The sequence below is a fragment of the Prenolepis imparis genome, unplaced genomic scaffold, assembly GCF_030444845.1.
Source record: "Prenolepis imparis isolate NDT839.2.m4 unplaced genomic scaffold, iyPreImpa1.0 SCAF_9, whole genome shotgun sequence".
Classification (NCBI taxonomy): Eukaryota; Metazoa; Arthropoda; class Insecta; order Hymenoptera; family Formicidae; genus Prenolepis; species Prenolepis imparis.
The window spans coordinates 10226299-10253239 of NW_028141167.1; the positions used below are offsets into that span (position 1 = coordinate 10226299).

Here is a 26941-nt window from a genome sequence, read left to right on the forward strand (position 1 = left end):
GCATTCACAATGTCCCTCTTTCCTCCCACCTCTCCTTTCCTTTCTTATTCCCCTGGCTTCTCTTTCTAGTATCATTATTATTCTACGCTTACTCTCTCGTCGTAGACGAATCCGCGAACTATGTCGCGGAATCGATGAAGGAATAGGTATACGCGGTTATAATATTTCGATAGATTCGGGATTCATCTGATTGTGGATGAAAGTGTCGAGGATACGGCATGAAATATTTATCGACGACGTTTCTCGCGCGGCTTCGAATCGATCAATTGACGAGCAATTTTTCGCGAATAAGCGAACAGACACGAGGTGATGGCACGCGCGACCAATTCGGTACGAAAAGCTGGCTCTATTTTTCGCCTTTTCCTCGCAAACTTCCGAATACCACGAATCGATGAACGAGAAAAAGGCCAGTTACGGCTTCTTCGAAATTCATCTCCACTATTTATCTCGATGCATAGATTTATATATAAACGATCCTTTTTCCATCTTGATGTACGTAAAATACGAAAGTAGATCAGCGACACGTCTAAGCGAGATCACTTCAAGATGCAATATAAAGTTGCAATATATCGCGCGCAAACGCAAAAAAGTGGAACGGATAAAGCAGTTAACGGGAAAGTGCTTGATTGCGCTCCCGCATTTACAATTAGTCTAATCCGGACCGGTTTTCTACTAAACGCGGATAAAGACTCGCCAAACTATCCCACGGGTCTCCGTCGCGGTAAAACCGCATATCAGCTTCCAGTTTTTATTCGCCTATTCGACGACGAATTCTATGTATGTACTTGTAGCGTAAGCCTTGTTTACAAGGCTGGCCTATTTTATTGTCAACACACTTTTTTCACTCATCGAACAAAACCTACACACGTAGCTTATTCCCGCTGCTTCTTTTTGTCTCTCTCTTTTTTGGTTGTCTTGCGACACACTTGTGTCTCGTCGTCGGCTTTCACCGGCGAACAAAAATCGTCGCGTTTTTATAATCGATAAAAAAAAGAGGTAAGCCACGTTTCACGCTGTCGTCTTTCCGTTCTCGGAGGAGAAAAAGATTGATGCGCTCTTTGCGCGCGACGAGCGGTTTTATATGCGAGACTCGCGATACAATTAAGCTGGGAGGAAGCTTTCAAAGTTTCCGTCGCGCTTCCCGGCGCATCGACGTGTCCTCCTAGCTTAGGAGTCGTCAAGTTCTGCGGTTACAACGGTATCCCCGGCAACGTTGCGTACCGTGATTAATGATCCTGCCGAGAGCGGGCCGTGAGTGAAACATAGGTGCGTAGAAATAAGTAAAAGTTACATGCGGCAAAGTGGTCGGCCTTGTTCACCGTTTGCCAACAACAAGCGCGAGGTTGTAAAGGCCGTTTTACAGGTGAGAGACACCCGTGAGAGAGACAAAGGGAGGGAGGGAAAGGATGTTTCTTTTTTAAGCGCGGGAACAAGCGAATGAACGACACCATTGTCTTTTCGCGGGTCTCAACGCGAGTCCCCTTCGTTAAGGATCCTTCTTCTAGAAGAAACGGTAACAACGGTTTCGTTTCATAGTTATGCGCGCGACAGAAATTGATTTAGCGGCAATTAACATCTTCAGCAGCATTTTTCTCGAGTCACGATTATCGTTAACGCCAGCCATAAAATCATCATCAGGTGAGAACCGGAGCGGAGAATTATCTACGAGCCATTCTAGGAAAATGAGAATGAGAATTGGCGAAAACAATTGGAGTGAAAGTAAAAAAAAAAAAAACGCAACGGATAAAAAGTGAAAATCGTTATTAAGCGAACGTTAAATAAATTGACTTCGATCACGAAACCGAATAAACACTCGATCAGGTAATATCCTTGCGCAATTTCAAGAGATGATATCTACTGTACAGCCACGGTAAGAGAAAAGAGAATATTGAACGTGCCCGCGAGGAGGTTGGAGTCCCCAAAGACACCAAGACTCTTCGCGGCGAGTCGTTTCCAAAGACATCGACTGCCTTTGGCCGCGCGGCAAAAGTGAAGGTGCATCTAATGTGACCCAGCAGGCGAGCCCCGAGTAAAAGAGAGAGAGAAGGAGGCCTCATGAAAGATTCATGCCGACGAGGAAGACGGCCCGCGGCGTTGCGAGACACCTGCGGGAAACCTCTCCGCACGGCGAGTTTCACGAGGCGATTAGGACGTCCTCGATATTTTTACAGTTAGCCGCGTCGCGTCCTAGAATCGAGGAAACGCGGCGACAACACCGGCGGGTCACTTCCGACCGATGTAACCCGATAACACCCTACGTGCCTCGATCGACGGACACGTAACGGCGCGCGAAATCCTGGTGGTCTAAAAATAGCTTTAAATATCATCGTAGACTCGGGCCGGGAACACGCGAGAGATTTGTCCTTTCTCTCGAGGAGGAGAAAATGGTGGTGGTGGTCTCTCTCTCTCCTAACGTCGAGACGAGAATATAATAAACGGCGCTTCTTAATTCGCTCTACTTCTCGGACGTCGTTACGAGAAAATCTCTTATAGAGGGACGAATCTTTCTGGCGTTCCACGAGCGTCTGACATTGCCGAGTCTTGTTCGCGGTTCTCCGCAAACCGCGCAGCGAAACAGAGAGCTCGGGAAGCTTACGTTTCAATAGTCGCTCCGTCGCATTGCAGTCTCGAGTGACACTTGACGTTTCAGGTGACTTGACACGAAAGCGCGCGCGCAAAAGCATTCGCGGAACTAGGACCTGCGGAAGAAAATGTGCAGACGTACACTGTTTACACACTGATTTTCTCTTCTCGAGATTTGTAGACTCTCTCGCGTACTCTATGGAAATATTTAAAAAAACTATTAACGATCTTTTTTTTTATTATTTATCGAAAGAGTCGCGGCCTAGATAAAACGTTAAACATCTCCGGCTCATATGCATGGCTAATTTGTTATGTAGAATCCAGCACGAAACGTTTAAGCGTATAGTTAAGCAAGCGTATATCGTGATGTTTACGTGTTAATATTTCAACGTGCTCATGATTAATCCCACGGACGCGGTCCTGTTCCTCGAGAAAAGCGCCAGGGGAGTCGGAGACTATTAGAAGGAATTGCGTCGAGAGAAGAGACTTTCCACATCTGCCGCCACCTCCTTGTCGTTAACGTCCATTTACGTTGAATTACACGACTAGAGAAACCGATATATATCAATCTATTCGATCTAAAGCGCTTTAAAAAAAAATGAACGCTCATCGACCGGTCTAGCGTGTAAACATATATTTTCCAGAATGAAAAGTAATGAATATATAGTAATTTTATTCTTACTTAATTCCCTGACGTCCGCTGATTTAATGTCGCGGATCTAAAATTCCTTTAATTCCTGAAAAGTTCGATATGGAGGATCTCTCACTCTTTCTCTCTCCGAATGCAGATCCTTAAGATTGAAAATGCGTTCTCGCACGATACTTGACTCGCTGATAAACTCGCGGTGTTTGTTTCCAGTAATTAAGGATCGCACTTTAACGAGCGTGCGCAATCGCCCCGATCGCTAAAAGCGGCTATCGCTTGGAAATATAGTTGAAGAGAAAGAAAGAACGATGGAGAAGAGTTCCACTTGAAGCCGGCTTTGCGCGCAATCCGTAATATTTATTACCGTGTCGCGGCGCGAATTAAACGATAACGACGTGCGAATGTTACAACGATATACGCATCTCATTATGTTGCGAAGAGAAGTCACGGAAGAAGAGATTTCACCAAGGTTTATTTCATTCGTATTAAGATCCTGCGTTACATCTCATATGCAAAGACCCATATTCTGGATCTTCTTTTATCTAAAAAGAAGATCCAGAATATGGGCCAAAGTAGAGTTCGGGAAAATGATCGATCGAAGAAACGCACTTTTTATTCTCTGCTACGCGAGCGTTTCATCAACGAGCCTTAATTAAGGTCGGCGCGGCGGATGAAGACCGCGGTTAAATCCGCCCTCGTAAAGCTGAGTAATGCGCGATCGTTAGATTTAAAACGATATGAAAACAACGTAGCATGAACGTATAATATAACGTTAACGATGACGCGCGTATATACCGTAAATCCCGGAGCAACTTTACGACAAGCGTGCTTTTATGAAAGCGTAACGCGCTCGTTTACTATTTCTCTCGCGAAATCTCACGCGAGATTCAGCGAGATCATCTTTTTTCCCCTCTTCCCCGAGTCACCGGATTGTGCAGGAGAAAATGGACCTTGATTCTGTCAAATGCTTCATGCTCCATTGTTCGCCGAGATTACATACACTTTTCTCCTCGTTGTACGAAAGAAAAGATTTTATACTTTCTCGTGTATGTCTCTCGCGGACCAAAAGATCGAAAGGCTGCAAGGCTGAATTCACGAGAGAGAAAGGGTAACCTTGCGACTCGGCCAAGGCGTACTCGCCGAAAAGAGCGAAGGGGGTCCCGGAGGGAGAGGCGGAGAGCCGAAATGATTGCGAGGGGCAATCGGGCACGTCGGTGGGAACGCCGATCTTTACCTTCCAGGAAAGTAATTTCAAGTTAGCGGGTAGGTGGTCACGCGATTGTGCGTCTTACACGTGGTGGAGGAGAGCTCTCAAAGAGTACCGATCCTTCGCGTCGGCCAAAGTTAAAGACTACCTGTCCGAAAGCGGCGTTGTCGAGTCTCCTTGAGTCGAGTTGCTTGAAGAGCCGTTTTTTCTCCCCTTCGAAAGATCTAGCTCCGTTGGTTCTAATGTTTTCCCGCGAGATCATCAAAACAGGGTGTTGTGTGCGGTATTATCGCATAATTAAGTTAAAGTCTGGATTATGTACTAATTGGTCAAGATTCTGTTTAATAAAAGAAAACGAATTGATCAGAAATGTTGAAAATTTCAGCGCCGAAACTGGTATATATATAATAAAATGCTGTATAGAGAAAAGACTTGTATGAATGGCGACCAAAATCACAGCAGGCTCCAAACTCTAACCTGAAGATCTCTATTATCGCGGTCTCTTGTCCGTAAAAGGGACGATTTATCAACGAACGCTTTTAGAAGTGGTGACTCACGCGGTTTCACGCAGATACGCAAACCTGTCCGTCGCAGAGATGGTAAACCGCAGGGTGCCCTCCGGGGCGCGCCTTTTATCTCTCGTTTTCACCGGGGCTGGCCGGGATTTCCTCGTCCTTTTGCTCGCGCAAACGAGCCTTAGACGGGTTTTTAGCCGGCGTGACTCACCATTTCTTCTTCTTCTTCCTCTTCTTCTCCGCTCCGATGCGCGTCCAACGAGATTCGACCGGTCACCGTGAAAAAGTCTCGATAAAGCGAGACTGACCTCGCACGAGGGGGAGGAAGTGTACTTAAATTTGCGTTTCTTTGCACAAGCGCGCTTTTCTTAACCCGGCAGGGATTCTCTAGATATATACAGCGCCTTCTCGTTACGTTAAAAAAGATTTCTCGCTTCATTGAAGATCGCAAGTTATCTTCCCCTTTTCTATTACTTCTTGAAATAGCGAGGCTCGAGTCTTATCTGATGCCGAAAGTCAAAATAGATGAGACTTTATAAAATATCGCTCCATCGCGCTCGCTCTCTCCAAACTCGAGAGCAAGATTTACAAGATAATTTCTCTGAGAAAAAATGAATAAATCGAGAAGACACTATATCGATATATAGAAAAAGGGCAGAGATATATTTTAAAAAATTGTGTCTGTCGAGAAACAAATATTGCGACATTTTTCGCAATATTTCTCATCTCTAAATTACGTCGACGTCGAGAAAAGGGAAAGATTGTCGCATCTTTTTCACGGGATTTATCTCGCGAGAAACGCGCGAACGCCCAGATGGATGTCTCATCTCGCTCGTTTATTCGTCGCGAGGACGGCGACCTCGTTTGTTTGACGCGCGGGTAATCTTTTAGCTGTAGAAACGATTGTGTACATACAAACACACTCCTTGGCATAGAGCACACGTATGAATATGTATGGTACATCGTAATGGAACTGATACGCGCGCAGTTGGCCGTGTCTCTGCTCGATAAGATTTATTTCCCCGGAAAACCGATTACGTGCTTCGGAGTGGCTGCTAATGGATTTATCGATGAGGGAAATTCTGCCAAAGGAATACGAGAGGCAGAAAGACACATTCAACAATACAATAAGGAAAGACGAGTGGATCTGTTTCTAGGAACAAGGCGAAGAAGCGACGCGGCATCACCGAATAGGAGAAAAAAAAGATGTTAACGACTCGTAGAACGAGAGAAGGAAACAAGCATCGTAAAAGTGCGTCTACATAGACGAAAAAAAAGAAAGGAACCGGTATATTTAGTACTTCTCTTCAAACACACATATACATATCTATACGTATACAAACGCAAGGTCGCGCGCGAGCATCACGAATACACGAAAGCCCGAAACAATATTTCGGCGGTGCACGTCTCTATCTTTTTGTTCCTCGTTCCCTCGCGTGCATCTATATATACACGTGCGCGCGAGCACGTACGCACACAAGCGTGAAGGCGAGGATACCGTGGGAACGAGCCCCGACAGAACAGGTAGTAAGACAGCCGCGTCTCTTCCAAGTTGTGCTCTCCACCAGAGTGCATCCACGCGTGTATGTGTGTGCGTGTGAATAGTATCGACTTTCATTGAATTTTACGCATCTTTTCTCACTTCTACATATAGGTATGCAATAATTTCAACATTTGAAATTTGTGAAATTTCCGTCTGTCCTTTAACAAATAAAGGACAGACGCGTAATACGAAGACGCTTTTTCGTAACAAACATGTATGTCAAAAAATATGTAAACAAATCAAGTATCGTACGTAATCGCAAAGTTGGCAAAAAAATATCGTTTCGATCGACGCTTGTACTTGGTTGCGAAATGCATGAAATTGGCGCATCAAGGGGGAAAAGTATATCAAACCGATTACATATTAATTTAATGCCAATCCGTGCGAGGCATCTCTCTCTCTCTCTCTCTCTCTCTCTCCCCTTCCATCTCAACGAAAGTTACGCATTCGCGAGGAGATCCGTTACCTTACGTCACTGTGCGCAACCTGCTCGCTCTCCGCTCCTTTCTTCTTCCCTGCTGCGCGTTGTCCACGACCGTGTCGCCGTTACGCCATTAGGCTCGCACCAGCGAGTATCTCTGACCACCAGCTGAATATGAAAATTGACAGCCGCGCGAACCGCGTGTGCACACTTTAACTCGAGTCGTCGCGCACGCGTAAATCTAGACTACAACACTACAAACAGGTGACGTCCCCTAACCTCAACCTCGCGATTGCGCGACGCGACGCGACGCGACAAGATATAGGTACACGTTCTCGTCCGTATTCCTGTATTCGAGCGCGAATTGACTGTCACACCCTCGGAAACGACCGTACTACGTTCGACCTTCTCGTTGATCGAACGCGCGACAAGATTAGCGATTTAGGTTGTACTCGCGGCGTGTTTAACACACGACATTACGGCGCGCGCGCGGTGCTGCGACTGAGACGCCGCGCGCGGCGTGCTTGGTTTTACACGGCCGCCTCGCGTCAGCTGTCCCTCTCGCGCGCGCCGCGACTCGCTCTCGCTCTCGCTCTCACGTTGCGGCGAAGCGGGCAAAGTGCCCTGCCCGTTCGCGAGACGAGCGCTGGAATAGGCACTCTCGCGAGACATGCTCGTTTCGCCTGACCAGTAGTTCTATCAATGTATTATTAAAGATAAATAGGCGCCTATATGCTAATCTCTGGATGCTGCATTCAAATAGATTCGCGTCTTTCTCGAAGCCGGATTAAGCGAGCGAGCGCAAACAAGTGTCGGTGAACGCGAGCGTGAGAAAGTATTCATTTTATTATTTTTTTTTATTTTTGTACAAAGTAATATATTTTTTTTTAGTATTGTCAATTGAATAACTGAATTAATTGAATCCATTATTAATTGAAATTTGCTCGTTCGATCTAACTTGGACTCGATTTTATGAATTTTCCGCTCACGTTGAATTTTTAATTTAAATCGAAACTTTCCAATTATATCGATATCGCGGAGTCTCGATTCTCGGAAATATTTGATTATCGGCGAATCGGAAACCTCGCGCATCTTCGTGATAATATATATCTATCTACCGGTGTCCGATGCACGATGAATACTCGTATTTCGCGCGTTATCTTACGCAAAGATACGAGATGAGTATATATGTGTACGCGTATATACACATTTATTGCCTACTACCTTTTTCATACAAATGATGTAACACTTACGATGTATAACGCGATGCTCTACTTCTCTCTTATACATAAAAATGACGTTATATAGCTTGATGTTGCGAATTTTTGACCTGCCTTTGAAACAGAAATTTTTCAGCTGCTCCGATCGGATTTCCACATCGAAGGCGCTTTTGTATTCGCGTAAACTGGCAGAAACTTGTTACGGTGTCGACCAGGTGCTCCGAATGTATAGCGGCGCTTTTATATGCGAAAATAGAGAGAACGAAGAGGGTCCTTTACACAAAAAGCACGAAAAGTTCCGACAGGAACACGCGAAACCAGTTTCGGGACGAGGGTTTATTGTATTCAAATCACTTTCGCCATCATCGATATACATTTGTAGCGAGCATGCGGGAGTCGAACATATAGCGGACACCTAATCTGGTTCCTGCGATCTTGACCGCAATCAAGATTCACCTCGCGTGATACCTCGTTATCGCGATGTCAAGCGTGGGTCGAACTAGTCGTTGTAAAAATTGCTTAATAAGAATTCCGCGTCATCGATCGCACGCGGATCGAGGTCAATTTTAACAGTAGATCCCCCGCGTTCCTTCGCTCGTAATAATCGTAATAATCGTAATCGCGCGCGATCAGCTGATGCGTTTGACAGTTGCGTTCCGTCAGGCACGATCGAATGGAAAGTTACCCTCGCGTTATATTCTCGGTTTAAGTGTCGGCTCCGAAATATCACCGCAATGACCTCGCATGGCTCCGATTCGCCGGCAGAAATCATTCAGTATATAGATCTTTCAGAAGCATCGCGCGCGTGTCACCTTTCGCCTCGCGCGCATATAAGGTGGCGAAACGATATATTATGACTTTCGACCTTCGTCGATGCACCTTCGTCGAGCGAGTACACTTGAAATTCGCACGAGCGAATCGGAGCCGCTAAATCAACCTAAAGCCGGGTACTCACTATGGCCTGCAACGTGCAACGCAACGGTTGCTGTAACCTAATGAGTACGTCTTAAACTCGAGTTTAACAATACTCTTTAGGTTACAGCAACCATTGCGTTGCACGTTGCAGGCCACAGTGAGTACCCGGCTTTAGAGACCTTCCAACCAGGTGGGATCGATAAAAGTGACCCTACGTCGCTCTAATTCCCAGCTACCTCTGGCACTCTGCTGAGATTCTCGACGATTTCTTGGGTTCTCACAGGAAGCGATTAACCTTGTCGAGGAGCGGACTGGATCGGATTTTCGATCCTAATACTGCCAATGCTAACTCTTTTCACACAGAGAATGATTTTCTTTTTCTTGCAACATGAGACCGTAATCGGTAGAGTATGTTAAGAGAAAGACTAAATCGAAACGAGGTCGATTAGCTCCTTGGACAAGATAACAAGGTTAACGTGAAAACGTCGTTACCCGGAAATCCAGCGTGATTTATTGCGCTGCGAATAGTGTCTTTCGATAAACCGTGCGTTGTTTGTTGCACGCGAAGGAAAGCGACCGCGATCGGATACACGACCGCGCAAAGTGGTTTTAAAAATCTCACTGCTAAAGTAGAAAAACGGTAGAGAAACGAAGGAGGGACGAGAGATCGCCGTGTGTTTTCTCGGGAAAATAGGAGACTCTTGTCATGCATCGCGCCCCAGATTTCGACATAATGCTTCGCATAGAAATTTTCCAAGATTTTTCCGTTGCGGAGCATAGACGTAGCATAGATTTCGATTAAAGTGTCCAAAATTGTCTCAAATAAATATTTCGTATTACGATATCACAATTAGAAATCCTATTTTTATTCCAAATACAGGTTTTTAATCTCGAAACAGAATCGAAACAGAAATAGACGCAATTTTTTTCGTTTAGATTAGATTAAGATAAAATTGATATACTTTTATGGGGAATCAGATAAGAAATCCCATTTTTGTATATCAGCTATTAAATAAAATCTCAATAAAATAAAAGTATATATTTCTTTCTTTGTTTATACGATGTATTGACTTTCTCTCGCATTTTAATTTCCGCCGCGGATTAGATATAAAGGATGGCTATTAATCGTATAAGATTAAAAAATGTTTAATGTCTGTTCTTATATTATTAAAAAAAAAAAAAAACGGATCCTATCTCTATAAAGAATTCAGAATATTTAAGTGATTTCTTGACTTTATTTCAATCCGGAGCTATAACGAAAATTAAATATCGACCAATGCTAATTGTGGACTGTTATAAATCTCTATCTGAACAAAGTATCTAAAATATTCTACTAATTGTAATGTTGAATAAAAATCAGAAAAGAATTTTGACAAAAAACCATTACAGAAAGCAAATGAGATTCTCGCTTATATTCTCGCTATAAATTTTAAAAATTGCGTTTCTAATATAAAATATTACATTTCTGATCTGAATTTATACAATCTTTTTTAATTTTTTCCAACGAGAATTCATGATTTTTTAGGGGACTAGATTATTCAATTATATTCAGAAATTTTTCTATACAAAGACACAACGCGATACTCGGTCGCTCGTTGCCGATCCCTTCGGATCAGCACATGTCCGCATATGACGCTCGTAATTCGTTGCAATTGCTCGAATATCTCATCCGTAATTTGCCCGTTTGTCGACGCTCATTACTAGGTTCGTGACCACTTAACCCCGTCGACAACTCGACGTTAATTACGTTCGTTTCTGGATGGCTCGCAGACAAATGCGAATTCGTCGTAATCGCGTTATTCTCTTCGAAATATCTTGTAGCTTTGATAAATTAAACGAGAGAGAAAAAAAATAAAAACGCATAATAATATATACGATACGTATTATTCGACCGCGGTTCGTTATCGCGGAGTCTTTCGATTTTATACGACCGGCATAAATCGATTATATACGATACGTTCGTGCTCGGATGTTCTAATTCCTGCCTCCCATAGCTATTTCAGGCGTTCTAACAATTCTCTGCTCGTTGCTCGGCATGTAGTTTCTGGTACGCGTACCGCGTATCGATTTCGTATATCAAGGTGTACGTAAAATTTAGAGGAATCCAAATCACTCCTCGTCAAGTCATCCGTATCAAACTTTCTCTTTTCAGTGTCAAAAAAATGTTTAAAGCAATTCTGCGTTTCTCGTACAAAGAAGAAATAATCTCTTGATAATTAATAAGAATTGCCGTTGTACTACATCAGTTTAGAGAATATTAAATGGATCATTTTGATTTCTCTCTGCTAAGATTCGAAAGTGCGCAAGTATATCGGGAACGTTAAAAAGTAATCGACGATAAGAGCAATTAACCAAGCAGATAACATGTTTCCAGTTGAGCAGATTCATTAATATCCGGTCGTCGTCGGTCGATACCATTTCTTTAATTATTCTCCGATATAAGTAAGGTAATCGCAAATTGCATATTTTTGCAATATAGATTTTTTTTATCAAACACAATTGACTTAAAAAATCAAGTTACATAATCAGTATTCAAATATTTCCTTATCAAAAAAAAGATTTCTCTTTCTCACCTCTTCTCTGTGAAAAACAAAATATCAGAAAACATGTCATAAATAGGAACGGATCGCTAAACGAAAGCCGACTCGGTTAAAATTTACAAACGGATTGTAATTTGTTCATATGCAGATCATGCAGTCGCATATAGAAAAGGTCATACATTTCTTGTTTATGTTATATATTCGTGCGCATCAAAAAAATACATGTGTGCCAGATAAATAAAACTAATTTATCTGGGATAATTTACCGAGTTTGATGGAGAGAGAGAGAGAGAGAGAGAGATTTAGCCTCTTTATTAACGATTAAATTTCTCTTTTAAAATACTACTGATAATCTGACTTAAAATTCTGCAAAGACTCAAGCTATCAATTTATATTCGGACATCCGGATGTACATCAATTCTATTTTAAATTCAACATCGCGATGAACAACATTTCAAGTTGTGTATCTTTCTCAAAGTAATTTATTGCAAGCACATTTTTTGGAGAAAAAAGCAGATGAACGAGAGAAAAAAAAAGATATATACATACTATATCAATTAAAGTTGCGTAAATATCTTTTACTTACACACTTCTAAAGCTTTCGTCTACCTCGTTCTAGCAATGCACTCGTAATATTCCTCTTTGGAGAGACACGTGAACGACACATGACGTTTTATTTATATTACTCTGTTATCGCGCAAGCATCGATTAATTGAAAACGGATGTCAAGAGAATCTATTTTGTTGATCTGTCTTGTATGATATCGTTCAATCTCGTTTGCCTCTCCGGATCTACAGGTAAATTGAATTTCGCGTGACAACCAGGAAGATCAAAGTCAATGTTGATCAATTATAATGGTTTTGCTAGTCGCACTGAATTTTCCGAAAGATCAATTTGAAGCAACATCGCGTCTAAGATTCGCGGTGATCGCACAATCAAGGAATTTAGGGCAAACTTCTATAGTCTCTTACTAGTACGTGATGCCGCCATCTAATACTGGCACAAATTGACTATTTGATGCAAGAAAGTTAATTCAAAAATCTTTGTATACATTAGTATTATTTAAACGTTTACTGAGTAGATCTTTATCAATCATACTTTACTTATACACACTGCTCATCTTTTTCTTTCTCTATTTATTTGTATATATTAATTATTATATGTATGATTATTTGAGACAATTTAGAGCTGCATAAACCACGTTTAATAAGAAACTATTAATATAACAATTGATTTTTTTGGATGGCGAAGGAGACGAGAACATTCGTTCTTCTTCTCTTTCGCAAAGTCTTTCAAAAACGAGAGGGCCTTGCGTTCTTTAAGATTCTCTCGACAACTTGAGGTATTGTTAGCATGTAAGTTCTCAAAGGTCAGAAGAGACGAGCAGACACGCTTCGCGGAAACGTCGACAGAATCGATAGTAAAAGGTAGTGCAAGTCTCTGTAACGCGGCCTTCTTGCTCTATCGTAGTCGTAATAAGAGTCACCACGTGTGTTTTTGACGTTGTTACAGTCTTGCAAACGTCAAGTACATTAATCCCGGTGCGCTGCTGCTCATATTCTCTCGTAATGTGCACACTGTTCCAGATAATGTTTCGCGCTTGTCCTTTTTAATCCCGAATAAAAATCTACATAAGCCCGACTTATGTTGAAGATTTTACGGAACCCATTCGGCTTAAACAAAAAAAAAAAAAAAAAATGAAAAAATAAAAACATACCGAGCTACAATTACATAATAATAATTTGCAAGCGAGAGTATCGTCGAATCTTAATTAAATCTAACCGCGCGTGAATCATAGGCGGTGTAAAAGCGGCTTATCGATAGCGATTATAACGGTAATAGAATGCACTTTACACGTGAAGAAAATAGCGACCACTAAGGACCGAGAAATACGATCGGGCATTGTCGGCGACGTTCATCTGATAAACCTAATCGCGGCGAAACGAAAAGCCACGAATAAATCGGCCAGGGTTGCGTAAGACTATAGCACGATAGATAAAGACATGCATTATTCCGGGCCTCCGAGGCCTGCGAAAGCCGAGGCGTACTTTTCCTCGAGATCTCCAGACCCAGATAGAGAAAGAGAGCCGTGGATGGTGGAGGGACTCGCCATTTGTTCACCGGGGATTTAAGAGAGCATCGATTCGTAATCGGAGGCAAAGCTCACGCATATAACGAGAATCGAAAGTGGATGAAGCTGGCTGTCAAGTATATTTCTCAATTTAATCGATCATGCGTCCGTCCAACGCGCTAGGCTAATAAGCCCGATATAGTTGTCCCGATTCTATCCAGTTCCAGTTGGCGCATAATTTATTAAGGGCCGCCTGAGTAAACGTACCCGAGGAAGTGACCGACCGGTCGACTGGCTGGCGAATAAGATCGTTATCGCTGGTCGATCTTTATGTCGGTCGCTCCGAGCCGGGCAAAATGGAGCAAACCGGAGCGTGTACATGTACGTGCGTTAATAACGACAAAAAAAATCACGTGCAACCACGTGCGTCGCTTTCTAATTCGCAGGCGGGGTCCGCCTCTCTCGACCGACGCGTTTCATTATCGAGATTTCCGAAATCTTTCTCGAGATTTATTCCGCCACGAGTTGCCGAGTTCAAACTTTCCTCTCATTTTCAGCCTCAATTATCTCACTCGTTTATGAATTTCACAGAATTTCCACAGGTTTAATTGATAGAAGATAATTGAACCCCTTATTTATACCTCATGTATGAGCGGTAAACGAATAATTTTCCACTTGGAGGTTCGAAAGAGAAGCTCTTTTGGCGAAACTATAGATTAAATAATTTCAAAAGAGAGTAGTAATCTGCTTAAAGTATTAAAGTAGATATATGATAGGTTGAAATTTTAGATTGTAAAAGTACGAAAATATAATTTCGACTTTGATATCGCGCGACTACTAAACAATACCGGACTGAAACAAAAGAGAAAAAAGGAAAAAAAAAAAACATATTCCCTTAAGTGCGCCATTCATTCGCATATCTAAATTTATTCGTCGTGTTTTCACCCCGCGTTCGCGATGTGTATCTCTCTCTTTTTTTATTTTTATGCGTTTTGTTCTTTCCGTTGTAATTGCTAAGCTCATCCCGTGTGTCCGGTACGTTCCGGAAGTAAATTCAAAAGGCCATTGTTGCATTTCCGCGTGTCCGTATAACGACGGCTATCTCCCGACTATCGTTATACACGGTGTCATTGTGGGGTACATTTATTTGCGGGAAAATGATATTGCACCTTCAAGCGGAGATACGATATAATGACTTAAATTTAATTAGTGCTCCTGTAACGCTTGCGGGCACATTGCGGGATACACTAACAATAAGTAAAACTTGAGCGCGAAACAATGCATAATGCTATTCGTGTATTTCGCGCACGAAACTACGGATGCAATTACATTTCAGAAACGTTTCTTGCAGGTCGTAAGTTTAGATCGTCAATTATCTCCGCCATTGTCTTTCGCGAAAGAGAGAAAAGAAGGGTGACGACGAGGCCATTGTAATAAATGACAATTGCACAACGAACAAATGAGAGTTCGTGACAATTAGCGTGTATATATATACTCTCGTCGTCATAAACGCCTTTCACCTTTCCTCAAATTCGTGCAGCTAATCGAATGAAAGTTCTGTTTCGATCAAGAGAGATAATCACGAATGCGATATCAGGATGGAAGATGGAAAGAGAAGAAGAAGGGGAGGAAAAGAGCGAGAGGCATTAGGCTGAGAACCGTCGAAAAAGTTGACGAAAAAAAAAAAAGAAGCGAGAAATTAATTAAATTCCAAAGAAGTAATAATCGCGAGCGTCATCGGCAAAAATGGGTCAAACGCGAGAAGATCCCGAACGGATCCTCGCCATCTCGTACCGCGACCATATTTCGAGCCCCGTTATGTGACGATTTTTTAGCGATCGGCGAACATTTTACGGTCGATTACGACATCGATTTTGTTTCACCTCGACGAAATTATGATCTCCCGAAAAAGGCGAGCGATCGAGTGAACTTTACGAGGTTTACAACTCGATTTATAACCGAGAAAGTTCCTGAATTTCACTTTTGTATATAAAAAAATAATAGACGCCACTTAAAATTTTTTTTATTACTTATTTCGCTAAATAAATTTTGTTTCTTCGATAAAAAGGAGGCGAGCGGAAGAAATCGGCAAGATCAGCATTAACGATATGAATAAGGCGTCGATCGCGGATTTCAACAAATTGTGATTATAATATCATTCTTCTCAACGCGCGCGATATCGCTAAGTATTCTTTAAGTAAGTCGAATCGGAGAGAAATCTCCCCTCGTCACTGTTCCTATGACGACAAAATGGAAAGATATGTTCGAATGTGATGACGGAAGAATCCTTAATCTACCAATTCCCCCCCAAAAAAGCATAACGGCTCTTTTTTCTGCGTTCGTGATAAACAAGAGTTAATAATACCAATTAGAGGCCGGAGATTATTATTTTCGATAAGTAATATTTTGTTATGCTTTCTCTCTGCAATATATTTATGAAATTAAAAGCTAAAGAGAAAGAAAGAAAGAGAGAGAGAGAGAGAGAGAGAGAGAGAGAGAGAGAGAGAGAGAGAGAGAGAGAGAGAGAGAGAGAGAGAGAGAGATTGGGACTGTAAATAGTTATGCTAAATTACACTAAGTTAATCTGAATTTCACATACGGGTCTCGTGTTATCGATCAACTCGTGCAAGCCGAAGCCCAACCCGGTGGAAAATTAATTCTCAGCGATTATCAAGAGATCACGATCGATCGCTCCAGCGGACCGTGCAAGGATTCATTAATTAAGATCTAAATTATCACTCGCGAAGCCGCGCAAGAATCTCGTTTGGTCGAGCTGCTATGTCAATCGCCACGAATAGACTACTATTGCGACGTTCTCTAACGAGAACGGCACATGTTCGGGACTTCCTCGAGTCTTAAACGAGATATCGTGCGCTTTTCTAATAAGCCAATTTCGTCTCGGCAAAATTTCGATTCGACGCTTTAATATACAATACAATAGAGCGTTCGACAATAACGGGATTCCCATAAAGCAACATCGCTATCGATAATATTGAATTGCACGTGTTATCTGAGCGACTATATATACGTCGTAAATTATTTCGCGATATGAGTCCTCTAGTCCTCATATATACTCTTGTTCTCCCTGTATATCCGGTATTCTCCCGGTTCGTTCTCTCTTCCGCCAAACTAAAAAGTAATTCAACAAGAGACATCGCTGTTACCAACATATTCCTAATCCTAAGTTGAAACTGATAATATTCATTGATAATACAGTATATGTCGCAGTTTACATATATATACTTTGAAACACAGTTAGGATTGTTACTTTAACCGTATCTATCGAGACTTAATCCACTTCTTCATATATACTTGCCCTAACAAATGCATAGACGATTATGCATAAAGTTATCTCATCGTTTAAATTATGTATTATATGCATCGTTACGAAGTTGGGAAAGCCGAAACTCGAAAGTTTCGCGAAAATGCCGGGCCATTAATAAAGCGGCAATTAATAGCGCGGCGAGGAACATTTTCTTGTTACAGATATATTTTATAGCGACCGACCCCGGTACACAATTAAAACACATTCAAACAACGAACAGTGAACGGAAAGAGAGAGAGAGAGAGAGAGAGAGAGAGAGAGAGAGAGAGCTCAAAACTTTGTCGTGGTTTCCAGCCACGACGAGCGCTGTAAAGAGGATTGCGAATACAAGCGTAACCATCACCGCTGGCGTGCTTGTAAATAATCCACAAATGCCGCGCACCGTATAATTATATGCATATTCCGGTTCGCATTTATATACATATACGCGATTCGGCAGCACGCAAGCATTTCCGCTCCGAGTCGGTCACGCGATTGGAGAGAGAAACCGACCCGCTAGGAAATATCTCAACATCAAAGAACATTCCCGCCGTCCGTGCGTTCCCTAAATTGCGGCAAACCTCGTTCTCGGAAATGTCCAACGAAAATTTCGGAGCCTCCTCGAGCCTCGGAGTCCTTTCTACGAATGAGAGGAAAAAACGAGGATTTTGCTATGCACGCACAGTAATTTCAGACTCTCCTCTGGCAGAGAAAATGGAAACGGTTGAGGCACAATGATGTATCTCGTCGACCGGAGGGAGGTTGCGGAAAAATGAGAGACGGAAAAGAGGAGATGAGGAAGAGAGAGAGACGGTCGAATGAAGCGGCCGAGCTTCATCGCGCGGGGAAATCAAAACACGAAGGACAAGATGACGAGAAAACAGGGAGCTCTTCTCTCGGGCTCGCGTGCATAACACCCGGCGCATGAATTAAACATACGCTGTTCGCGATCCGGACGACGAGGCAAACGTCGGGGAAGCGTGGCAGGATGAGAGGGATGAGAAGGAGGAGGAATGAAAAGACGACTCGGTGAAATTGGTGTCGGGCGAGAGGGAAAAGACGCGCGCGAGGCATCAAGAAGGACATAATGTTCGTGCTTATGTATTCGTCGAGGGTCTCGGGCAACTGCTGAACTGTCGGGTTTCCAACAGTTCGATGATACGACCGGAATATTCAATTAAATTAGACGTATAGAGAAAGAGAGAGACTTGCAAACTGCGTAGGCGCGTACATATACGTGTATGTAATATATATACGTCGACGCTATACGACGTCGATCTACTTGCGATTCGCTTTCCATTATCTGCGCTTCGGGCAAAGTTCGCGACTCGTGTGTGCATCTTGTAACCGACAGTATCGACTACGATACTAGTTTATATTCGCCCGTCTCTTTCTGGCCGCCGGGCCTGTCCGACGACTGGAAAGACAATAGCTAGCTAGAGAGAGAGTTTAGTACCGAGGAACCGTATCGAAACTTGTGCCTCCACCGATGGAACTCGAAACTCACCCTTGCGAACGAACCACCGTGTCCGCGACGACCTCAGCCGTCACCCGCCGCCTACCTACCTACCCTGGCCGTGCTCGTTCGCCTTCGGCTATCTCCGCGAGCGATCGGCCGCGCGCAACCCTCTGTGGGTGGCGAACAGGGATGACCGGGGTGCGACCAGCGGAGAGGGCGCGGCCGAATGCGGGCAGAAGGGGGGAAAGAGTCGAGGCGAGCGCTTACGAGGACGACATGTCCGTGGTTTTTACGACCGATCATCGATGGCAAGCGAGAAGAGTTTTTTCGTCGAGAATATATATGTGAGGGAAGAGAGCGTATTTTCGCGATCATCTCACCCGTCTCCCCTTCTAATGCTCCTTCGGTTCGGTTCCTAGCACTAACGTTACATGCGTCACGCACACGGCGTACGTTTGTATACACATCAGAGAAGCGCGCCGTGGGGCTCGCACCTCGAAGGGACCCGAAAGGGAGCGCGCGAGGAGGAGAGACAACCACAGTCCTTTCACACACGCGCATATGTATATATATATATAGGGAGATACTCGTACATAAAGTCCCGTGCGAATATATATGTATATATATGATATATATGATATGTATGTATACATACACATATGTATACATACACATATGTATACATACTCGGCACCGGCGAAGGGACCCGGTGCACCACCACCAGAATTCCCCTCCATCATTGCATCAGGTCCTTTTCTCGCTCCAGTTCTCCCTCTCGCACTCTTCTCTTTCCCGCGCGCATGTTTTCCACGTATACCGCTCCTCTTGTCGCCCCCGTTGCCGCTCTCGGACTCTCTTTCGCGCAAACGCTTTGATCGTATTCTCCCCACTATTTAACGTCCTATGTCTCTCTCCCTTACATTTGCATCTCTTCGTCTCGTCTCTCCCACCCCCGCGAAAATATACTCGACGAAGACGACGACGACGACGACGACGACGACGACGGTGGCGATGCTGATGGTGGTGGTTGATGATGATAGTGGTGGTGGCGGCGGCGGCGGTATTGCTGCTGGTGGTGCGTGCGCGCGCGGTGCTGCCTTAACGGCGTATCGGTGCGGACGGTGGCTTTAGACTCGAAGCTGCGGAAGAAGGGCCGCGAGCTCGGCCGTGTTCCGATGGCCTGATACATATTGCGGAACGCATTCATGAAGCTCCACTGCCCTGACTCGTCGAGTGAGTAGTACAAGTTTGTGACATTTCGTTTGTGCCGCGGTGATCACCGAACGAAACGACGAGGGGTGAACAACGCGAAGGAAGGGTGAGGGAGGGAGAAAGTCCTCGCGGACGCGCCGCGTATCGGTACCCCTCGTGCACCTTCTTCTCCACGTTTTCGTTCTCCCTTCCTCTCGTACGTGGGAAAGGAAGAAAGAGAGAGAGAGAATATTCTCCGCGCCGTATGAATCGCTCGACGACGAAGGTAGCCTACGACGACGACGACGAGGACGACGACGAGGACGACGACGAGGACGACGACGAGGACGACGACGAGCGAGTCCGCGTTCTCGAGAACAGACGACACCACCAGGAACGTCGTACTCCGACCGTCCCTCCTTCGTGGCGACCGTTAAATCGGCGTGGGTCGATCGAGAGTCGAGGAGAGTAGGGGGAGGAAGAGGCGATATTTAGCCGGCGGAGGGAATAGCAGAAGAGAGAAAGAGAGAGAGCGCTTCCTCCTCGAGGCCGATTAACAGTTGGCCCGAGGGACGCGAGACGATCGGAGTCGGTTTCTTCGGAGCTGCCGCGAGCGAGCCTCGGTCGAGGCGCAATAAATATCGACCACCGGGAGTGGAGGCTTAGCGATGCGAAAAGTGGACCATTCGATCGGGCCACGTCATATCTCCTAGCGCAACGTCGTCGCACGCGTCCGCGAAAAGGCGCGAGATGTATCACGATCGCGACATGTGCACGTTCCCGGAGGGGGTGGCTCGTGCTTGGCTACTCGTGAGCATTAGGCGCGGGAGGCTCTCGTCATGTTTGCGCTCTCTGCGCGGCAGCCCGCCAGAGGATTCGCTATAGTAGACCCCTTCGCGGATTAGACGAACGTTATTGAGTGTGCAGTGTGGCGATTCTTACATGATCCATCCGTTGAAAAATGCTAAGCGATTGTCTTCTCTCTCTCTCTCTTTCTTTCTCTCTCGGAGCCCAAAAAGATATACGTAGGGTGCGTCTTTTGTAATAGGATGCCCAACACTATGAAATGTAGCGTATCGAGATGTCGGTAATGTATAGTATCAATTCTCCGTATAGTTCCTGTATCATGAATCATACTGAACGATAGTCGACGGGTCGTTCTTATAGTAGAGTGCGTTAGAGAAAAAAATATTCAAGTTTAGAAACGTGTCTCTCCATTTTTTCCCCGGAATTTCGACTAATGGATGATATTCCGGTCCGCGCGGTTCCGGAAATCGCTGATATATAGTAATACAATGATGCATTCTTGGCAATGCCGATGCAGTGATAGTGTAAGGTGATACACATATATAGTGCTCATGCGACCGTTACATTTTTCGGATGTTCTACCGCACATGTTAAGGTACGTTTACATCAGTGTCCTTTTAACGATAATTTATCTTTAACGAAGTATATGTCGAGCGTGTTTCAAATAATACTGTGACGATTATTGCCTACTACAATTAGCGCGTTTCTTTACGTGTCGTAAACATAGTTTGGTAACCTTTTCTAGAGAGAAATATTTTATTGTCAAATGACGCAAAGTATCGCGGAAGATCCTGCCGATATTAAAATTCCTATCGTTTTATATCGATACTTTTTTAATATTTATTACGCATGCACTGTGACTAATATACATGCCAAACGTATTACATATTTACATTGTATCGTATCTCCAGGAATTTAAAGCTAACGTATTGCGTAAGCGATTCGATCGCGATTGATATTCCGATGCAATGTATGACAATCAAATTGGCAGATATCCCGCGGCAGATGTCGATCTCTACTCGCCGTGCGAGCGCACTTTAATTTGATGATATCAGTACGATAACGTCGATCGCGCGTTCGAGGGATGATAATTGGAATTCATCTTATCGTGCAGTACTGAACGCGCCCGTTCAGTTTTGGAAATCCACCTGTCTGGTGCGTGGCTTTTCAAGGGCTGATGATTCATAACCGATTAAGCGCGCGGCCCGTTATTAAGGGTTGGTCGACCGAGTTTCAGTCCCCATCGCATTTTCGGCCTTTAAATGCTTAATCAATTTCCTCTTTATTTCTAGAACGAAAATATACACCGCAAAGACACGATAGCGCGAAACAGAAATGAAAAAAATATTACGCGATTGTTAAATGATATATGTAAAATCTTAATCTTTCGATCGATCCAAAGCAGCTCGATCTTTCTTTCACTGAGAAAAATAGTGGAGAAAGAGAAAAAAAGAGAGGGAGAGAGTGTGTGGAAAATTTCATTAAAATTTCAATCTATCGCAGCTATTGTTCCGCGAGGTGCGAGATTGGGCGCCTTCGACTGTCTTCCTGATTTTACCTGATTTTATTTAGCCGGCACGGCACGGCACGGCACGGCACGGCACGGCGACCCGGGGACGTCGACTAAAATTGTGTCGTCTCCGCGGAATCATCCATTCAATCAATTTAGGGGCTATTTCGGGGTAACACTCGCCCCCGATTTCGTCATTTCTAGACAAACTGACCGATTATATTCCGGGAGAGCCGGAAGAAAACAAAGGACGCGCAAACCGTGTTTATTTTTATTATTTCGGTTATCGTCAGCTACTGTCGATCGCGATTAAATGTATATTTTTATACCGGCGTTTTTCTCGGAATTATATGCACGATAAACCAAATGGTTTTAACGATCTACAACGATCTAATTGATGGACAATTCGATGTAAAATCGATAATTTCAATTATTCGTCAAATATAGCGATTCTCGAATCTGAGATAAAAAAGAATTCGAGAGTTCGATCCAAAATTGGAGAAATTCAGACAAGTCGTCTCCTCATTCAATTGAAAAGGGTTAATGCCGCGCACGCTTCTCCCTTCCCCCCCCCCCTGTTTGCTGAATGTCCCGTGTCTGAATAGGAAACAAGGAAATTCGTTATCAGCCGCACAAAGCTTCTCGGGAAACGAGTCCTGCCGAGAGAATTCCGCGAGAGTTAATCCCATAGAAAGGCGAGCTTAGTGTCGCTTCCCACGGAATTTTATGACGGCCGTGATTTCTTCCATTGATATTACTTATTCAAGCTCTTCTCGGGATTGGTCCAACGCACGATTTTTCTGGATTTTCTTTGCGATTCCGCAAATAGCGTTTCTCACGATACGAAATGGCCCGTATAAAACTAGCGAGTGACATTTATCGTTTCGCGGATGTGGCGATTGTGAAAATACAAAATACAAACAACGCAAAATGTATGTGTGAGAAAATAAACAATATATTTGTTTGTTAAAGTAAACAAACAAATATATATATGATATACATATATAAAATAAAAAAAGGCAAGCCTCTCTCTTTTTCGAGTTGCAATCGAAATCTGTCGGTGTTTCTTATTCATTCAAAGCTGGCTGAACACGACATACACATGTACATATGCTATCGGTAATATCGTGTATATAAATTTCACATATGGCCAACTTATATTCATACATTGCCAATGTTGGCAACATTCGATAATATTCGTTACGATGGCGATTTTTGTCATAAAAGAAACACGAAGAAATAGCTAATGTCACTGCCAATATTTTTATCCAGATGCTATCTAGATAGTTGAGCATACTTGCTAAAGTGGATATTTTATATACAATATATATACATATATAAAAGTTTGTTAATTATTTATAAAGATTTTATGTAAAGAAATTAATGCTCCATAATCTATCAATTTTCCTTTAGAAAATATCTAATAAAAAAAAGATAATTCAGCAGAAAAATAATACACGTACATAACTGCGCGCCTATTTCTATAGATATACACACACACATTCATTTAAATTCACCTATTTGCGAAATAACTCTAATTAAATTCTATATAAAATAACATAATTAATTTAAACCATCCGGTATATATTGAAATGTCATCTTGTTTACATGGAATACACAATCAACCCATGTTGCCCAGTAATATGTTTCTCTGATAGAGCAACGCTCTAATCGCTAAATAAATGGCAAACTGAGTTTCGCATTTTGGCGTCAGTTATCGATGATACAAGATAACGCAAAAATTGCATTATTAATTTGAACGAAAAGACGAATCTTCTAAATAAATATGCAAACGCGGACAAGATAATTAATAAATATATCAAACATAATGAATTATCTCTGCTAAATATAATAAACTTGATAATATAATACTCGATAAATATAATAAAATGGTATATAATGTGTGATACATAATGATACGGTAAAAGTTCAGATTCAGATACTTCGGTACGTAATGACGCCTAACGCAAACTCTTTATGGATGAAATGAGAAAGTGAGACGTCCCCATTGAAATCTCAAGTCGATAGCGACGAGGGTTAACGATACGCGACGAGGACATCCGCCACCCCCGCGCGTGCTTAATTGATTTCCCCCAGTCGCTGAAAGCTCGCCTGTAATTGAGCAGGACATTAATAACTCCGCACACTGAATAATTCGAACAAACGTACGTCCCAAAGTCTCGGGACGTGCCGTAGAACTTATCGATTTCAGATTAGCACGTAAATTGGCAGGCAGAGGGAGGATGAAAGCTTGGCGAGGCTGCAGAAAAGAGGAAGGGAAAAGGGAGGAGGAGAGAAACGTGCTTCCGCCCACGCATCTGCTTGTCCTCAGATCATTTGGGGATTCGTTCCGATATTCTCGCTATTTCCTTTCTTTCTATATCCAGCGTTCTTTGATCGAAAAATTTGGCCTCTTCCGTTTTCCCCCCTTTCTATCTTTTCCTTTCTCGAAAGGTACTTTCCTGAAAGTGCACCCGCCTTTGAATTTCTCGTTTATGGTTCCCTGAAGATCGCCGAGCATCGAGAATCGAGGCTTCCTTTTCCGATCGATTCCAATTTTAAGCTCACAGGAAGCAGGGAGAACGAAAGTTTTGCAACAGATGCCGTAGAACGGCCGAGTTAACAACTTGCTTCGTCCAAAATGAAAAGATTCGACGTTCGACTTCGACGTCGTAGAAAGAAACACGAAAGGGTAAAACACGGTACAGATTTAAAATACGAGATAAGAGAGAACTTTCGATCGGACCAGAAATATCTCTCGGTATAATCTTGCATGACCCGGATGATTGCGTATTTATTTCTTCTTTCCTCTCTCGTCTCTCTCTCTCTCTCTCTCTTCCTATGTTCTCGTCTGCCTTTAGCCTAGACGAGAACACTACCCCATTATCGCCAGTCGAATGGGTCCGGGTTCGTTAACCCAGGGATACACCGATATATCGACGACGCGGCTTTATCCGGATGCCCGACTTCCAGATCATACATGCACAAAGCCCGATCTCCATTTTCAAGACAATACTCGCTTTTTCTCCCATCGATACGTCGCGACCTTGATGACGATTCGTGTCGACCTTGCATTTCGTTCGGACGGTAACGCGAGCGCATCAGTAACGCGATATCATCAGTAACGCGATATAGCGTCATTTTTAACTCAGCGAAATTCCGATTTCGCGCAAACAGTTCGCGTTTTACCGAGAAAACTTTCGGACGATCCGTATCGTCGCGCTTTTTTAACGCTAAGTGTGCTTGACCATATCTTTTCTACGAGTTTTTGCGTGGAGGAGCTTTTTTTTCTTCTTTTTGTCTCGATTTTCTTCGGGGTTCTCGGGTGTGAAAAATGTTGCGCAAAAAAATTGAACGTAAATAACAGATTATATTTTGTCTTGCGAATTCTCCGATATATATATTCAGCGGAAATACCTTCCGAATTTACGGACAAGCATTGTCGGGAAAATATTTTATTTCGACTAAGAAGTAAGAAAGAAGGCGTGGCGCGCGCGGATAATAAAGTAAATCTTCATCCGCGAAATCTGAAAGGGAAGCGTTCATAAGCGTCGACCCGGCGCATTTTGCCGTTTCTCCGTGACGGTCGTTTATTATTGCCGGAGTTTGTTACACGATGCGGAATGGCGGAAGTTGAGAGGCGGAAGTGCAATGCATCAGCGCCCGGTTCTCTTTTATTCGAGCTAAATGATCTCTCTCCGAAGATAAAATGCCCTTATTCATTTGCGAGCTTCGTACGTACGGAGAGTATATGCACTAGATTTAGCGCCTCAGATTCGCCGCGGGCGAAAATAAAGAGGCAAATCGATGAGTTGAAAAATGTATTATACTTAGATAGGTATGCTAGATTCTCATATGGTTTCTTATTACCGCGCATCAATCAATAATTGCTTGTCGATCAATCAATGCCAACGACATTCGGCAAATATAATATGTATTGTTATCAATAGCGACCGCGTGTAAAAATAATTATATACGTAAACGTATAAAAATAAATACGTAAACGTGCCTTAATATACGTGTTAATACGAATGTCTCTGTTATTGATAATTAAATGTTCGATATTTTTGTCCAGTTTTCTTAATCCGATATGCCTTCATAAATAATGAGAGCCAATGCACATTCTCGTCGATAAAGTGTATCAAAAGACAAAGAATTAAAAATTGACGACACTATAAAGATGTACGAGAAGGTAGTTATTTTTATATAAGAACGTATCCAGAAGAAATATCTATAAAACTAAACGGATACACAAGTATCCGTGAAATTGCGTTTCGAAAATAGGAAAGAGAAATTAATCTGTGAGATAATCCATTACATCTTCGAGTAAGACTTTATTTTTCATTTCAACCCGTAATGTGGAATAATTCAGAAACCACCGTTTGACTGTTATTTAATCGAGAGAACGAGACTCTATTTACAAACCGCTTCTCTACGTCAACTAATTGTGGGTTGTACATGCGTAAACGAGAAACGTGAATAATTAAATGACAGGCTATATATAGAGGTGAATTGAAAATTATATATACGAGTTGCGTTCTCTCTAAACGCAATAGAAATCGACGTTGAAATCCCCCCTAATAATTGACGATTTTTATGAAAAATATTGTACGCAAAAACTTATTGCAGTTTATAATGAATTTCTCTCGTGTCTATATACATATGATATATATAAAAGAGATAAAGAGAGGGCGATTTACCGGATGTTTCAGTGGGCGTGCGGGGGTGACTGGAGTGATGGGATGGGGCCAGAGCCCCATGGAGTTCGGGTAGACCCGTCTCCGGCCCAGCTCCCCAGCCCCCTCCGCCATCGATATCGACACCGCTCCTGCCAGCGACGCAGAGGGCCGCCTCGATCGCGATGGAGGCCTCTAGCAATCAACAACAGAAAGAGAAGGAGCCACGCATTCACAGGCCTTACGCCTTCGACAAGGTATTATCCCTTGATAAGACACATAGCTAACGAAATGTTTCCCTCGTCTAATAATCGATCGTCGCGTTGATCTTTC

At 43.1% G+C, this 26941-nt stretch overlaps 2 protein-coding genes across 13 annotated transcripts in view; one reads left to right on the plus strand and one right to left on the minus strand.

Annotated features, from left to right (window-relative positions):
• Nucleotides 1–26941, minus strand: part of Mical-like (MICAL-like protein) — a 58422-nt gene that overhangs the window by 19262 nt on the left and 12219 nt on the right. The window contains exon 1 of one of the 2 annotated variants that reach the window (XM_083047295.1): nucleotides 6961–7415. The exons of the other annotated variant lie outside the window; for it this stretch is intronic. The gene's annotated coding sequence lies outside the window, so the exon portion shown is untranslated. Of the gene's footprint in view, nucleotides 1–6960; nucleotides 7416–26941 lie in introns of those variants that run through there. 2 annotated transcript variants of the gene reach the window in all.
• Nucleotides 19475–26941, plus strand: part of LOC145941269 (4-aminobutyrate aminotransferase, mitochondrial-like) — a 35574-nt gene continuing 28107 nt past the window's right edge. For 5 of the 11 annotated variants that reach the window (XR_014426155.1, XR_014426149.1, XR_014426152.1 and 2 more), the window contains exons 1-2: nucleotides 19475–21017; nucleotides 26645–26865. Coding sequence is in view for 4 of the 11 variants with exons in the window: in XM_083047299.1 (XP_082903425.1) it covers nucleotides 26794–26865 (72 nt within the window). In the remaining 7 variants the exon portion in view is untranslated. The remainder of the gene's footprint in view (nucleotides 21018–26644; nucleotides 26866–26941) is intronic. The other 6 variants (XR_014426151.1, XR_014426153.1, XM_083047300.1 and 3 more) reach the window with 4 other exon arrangements.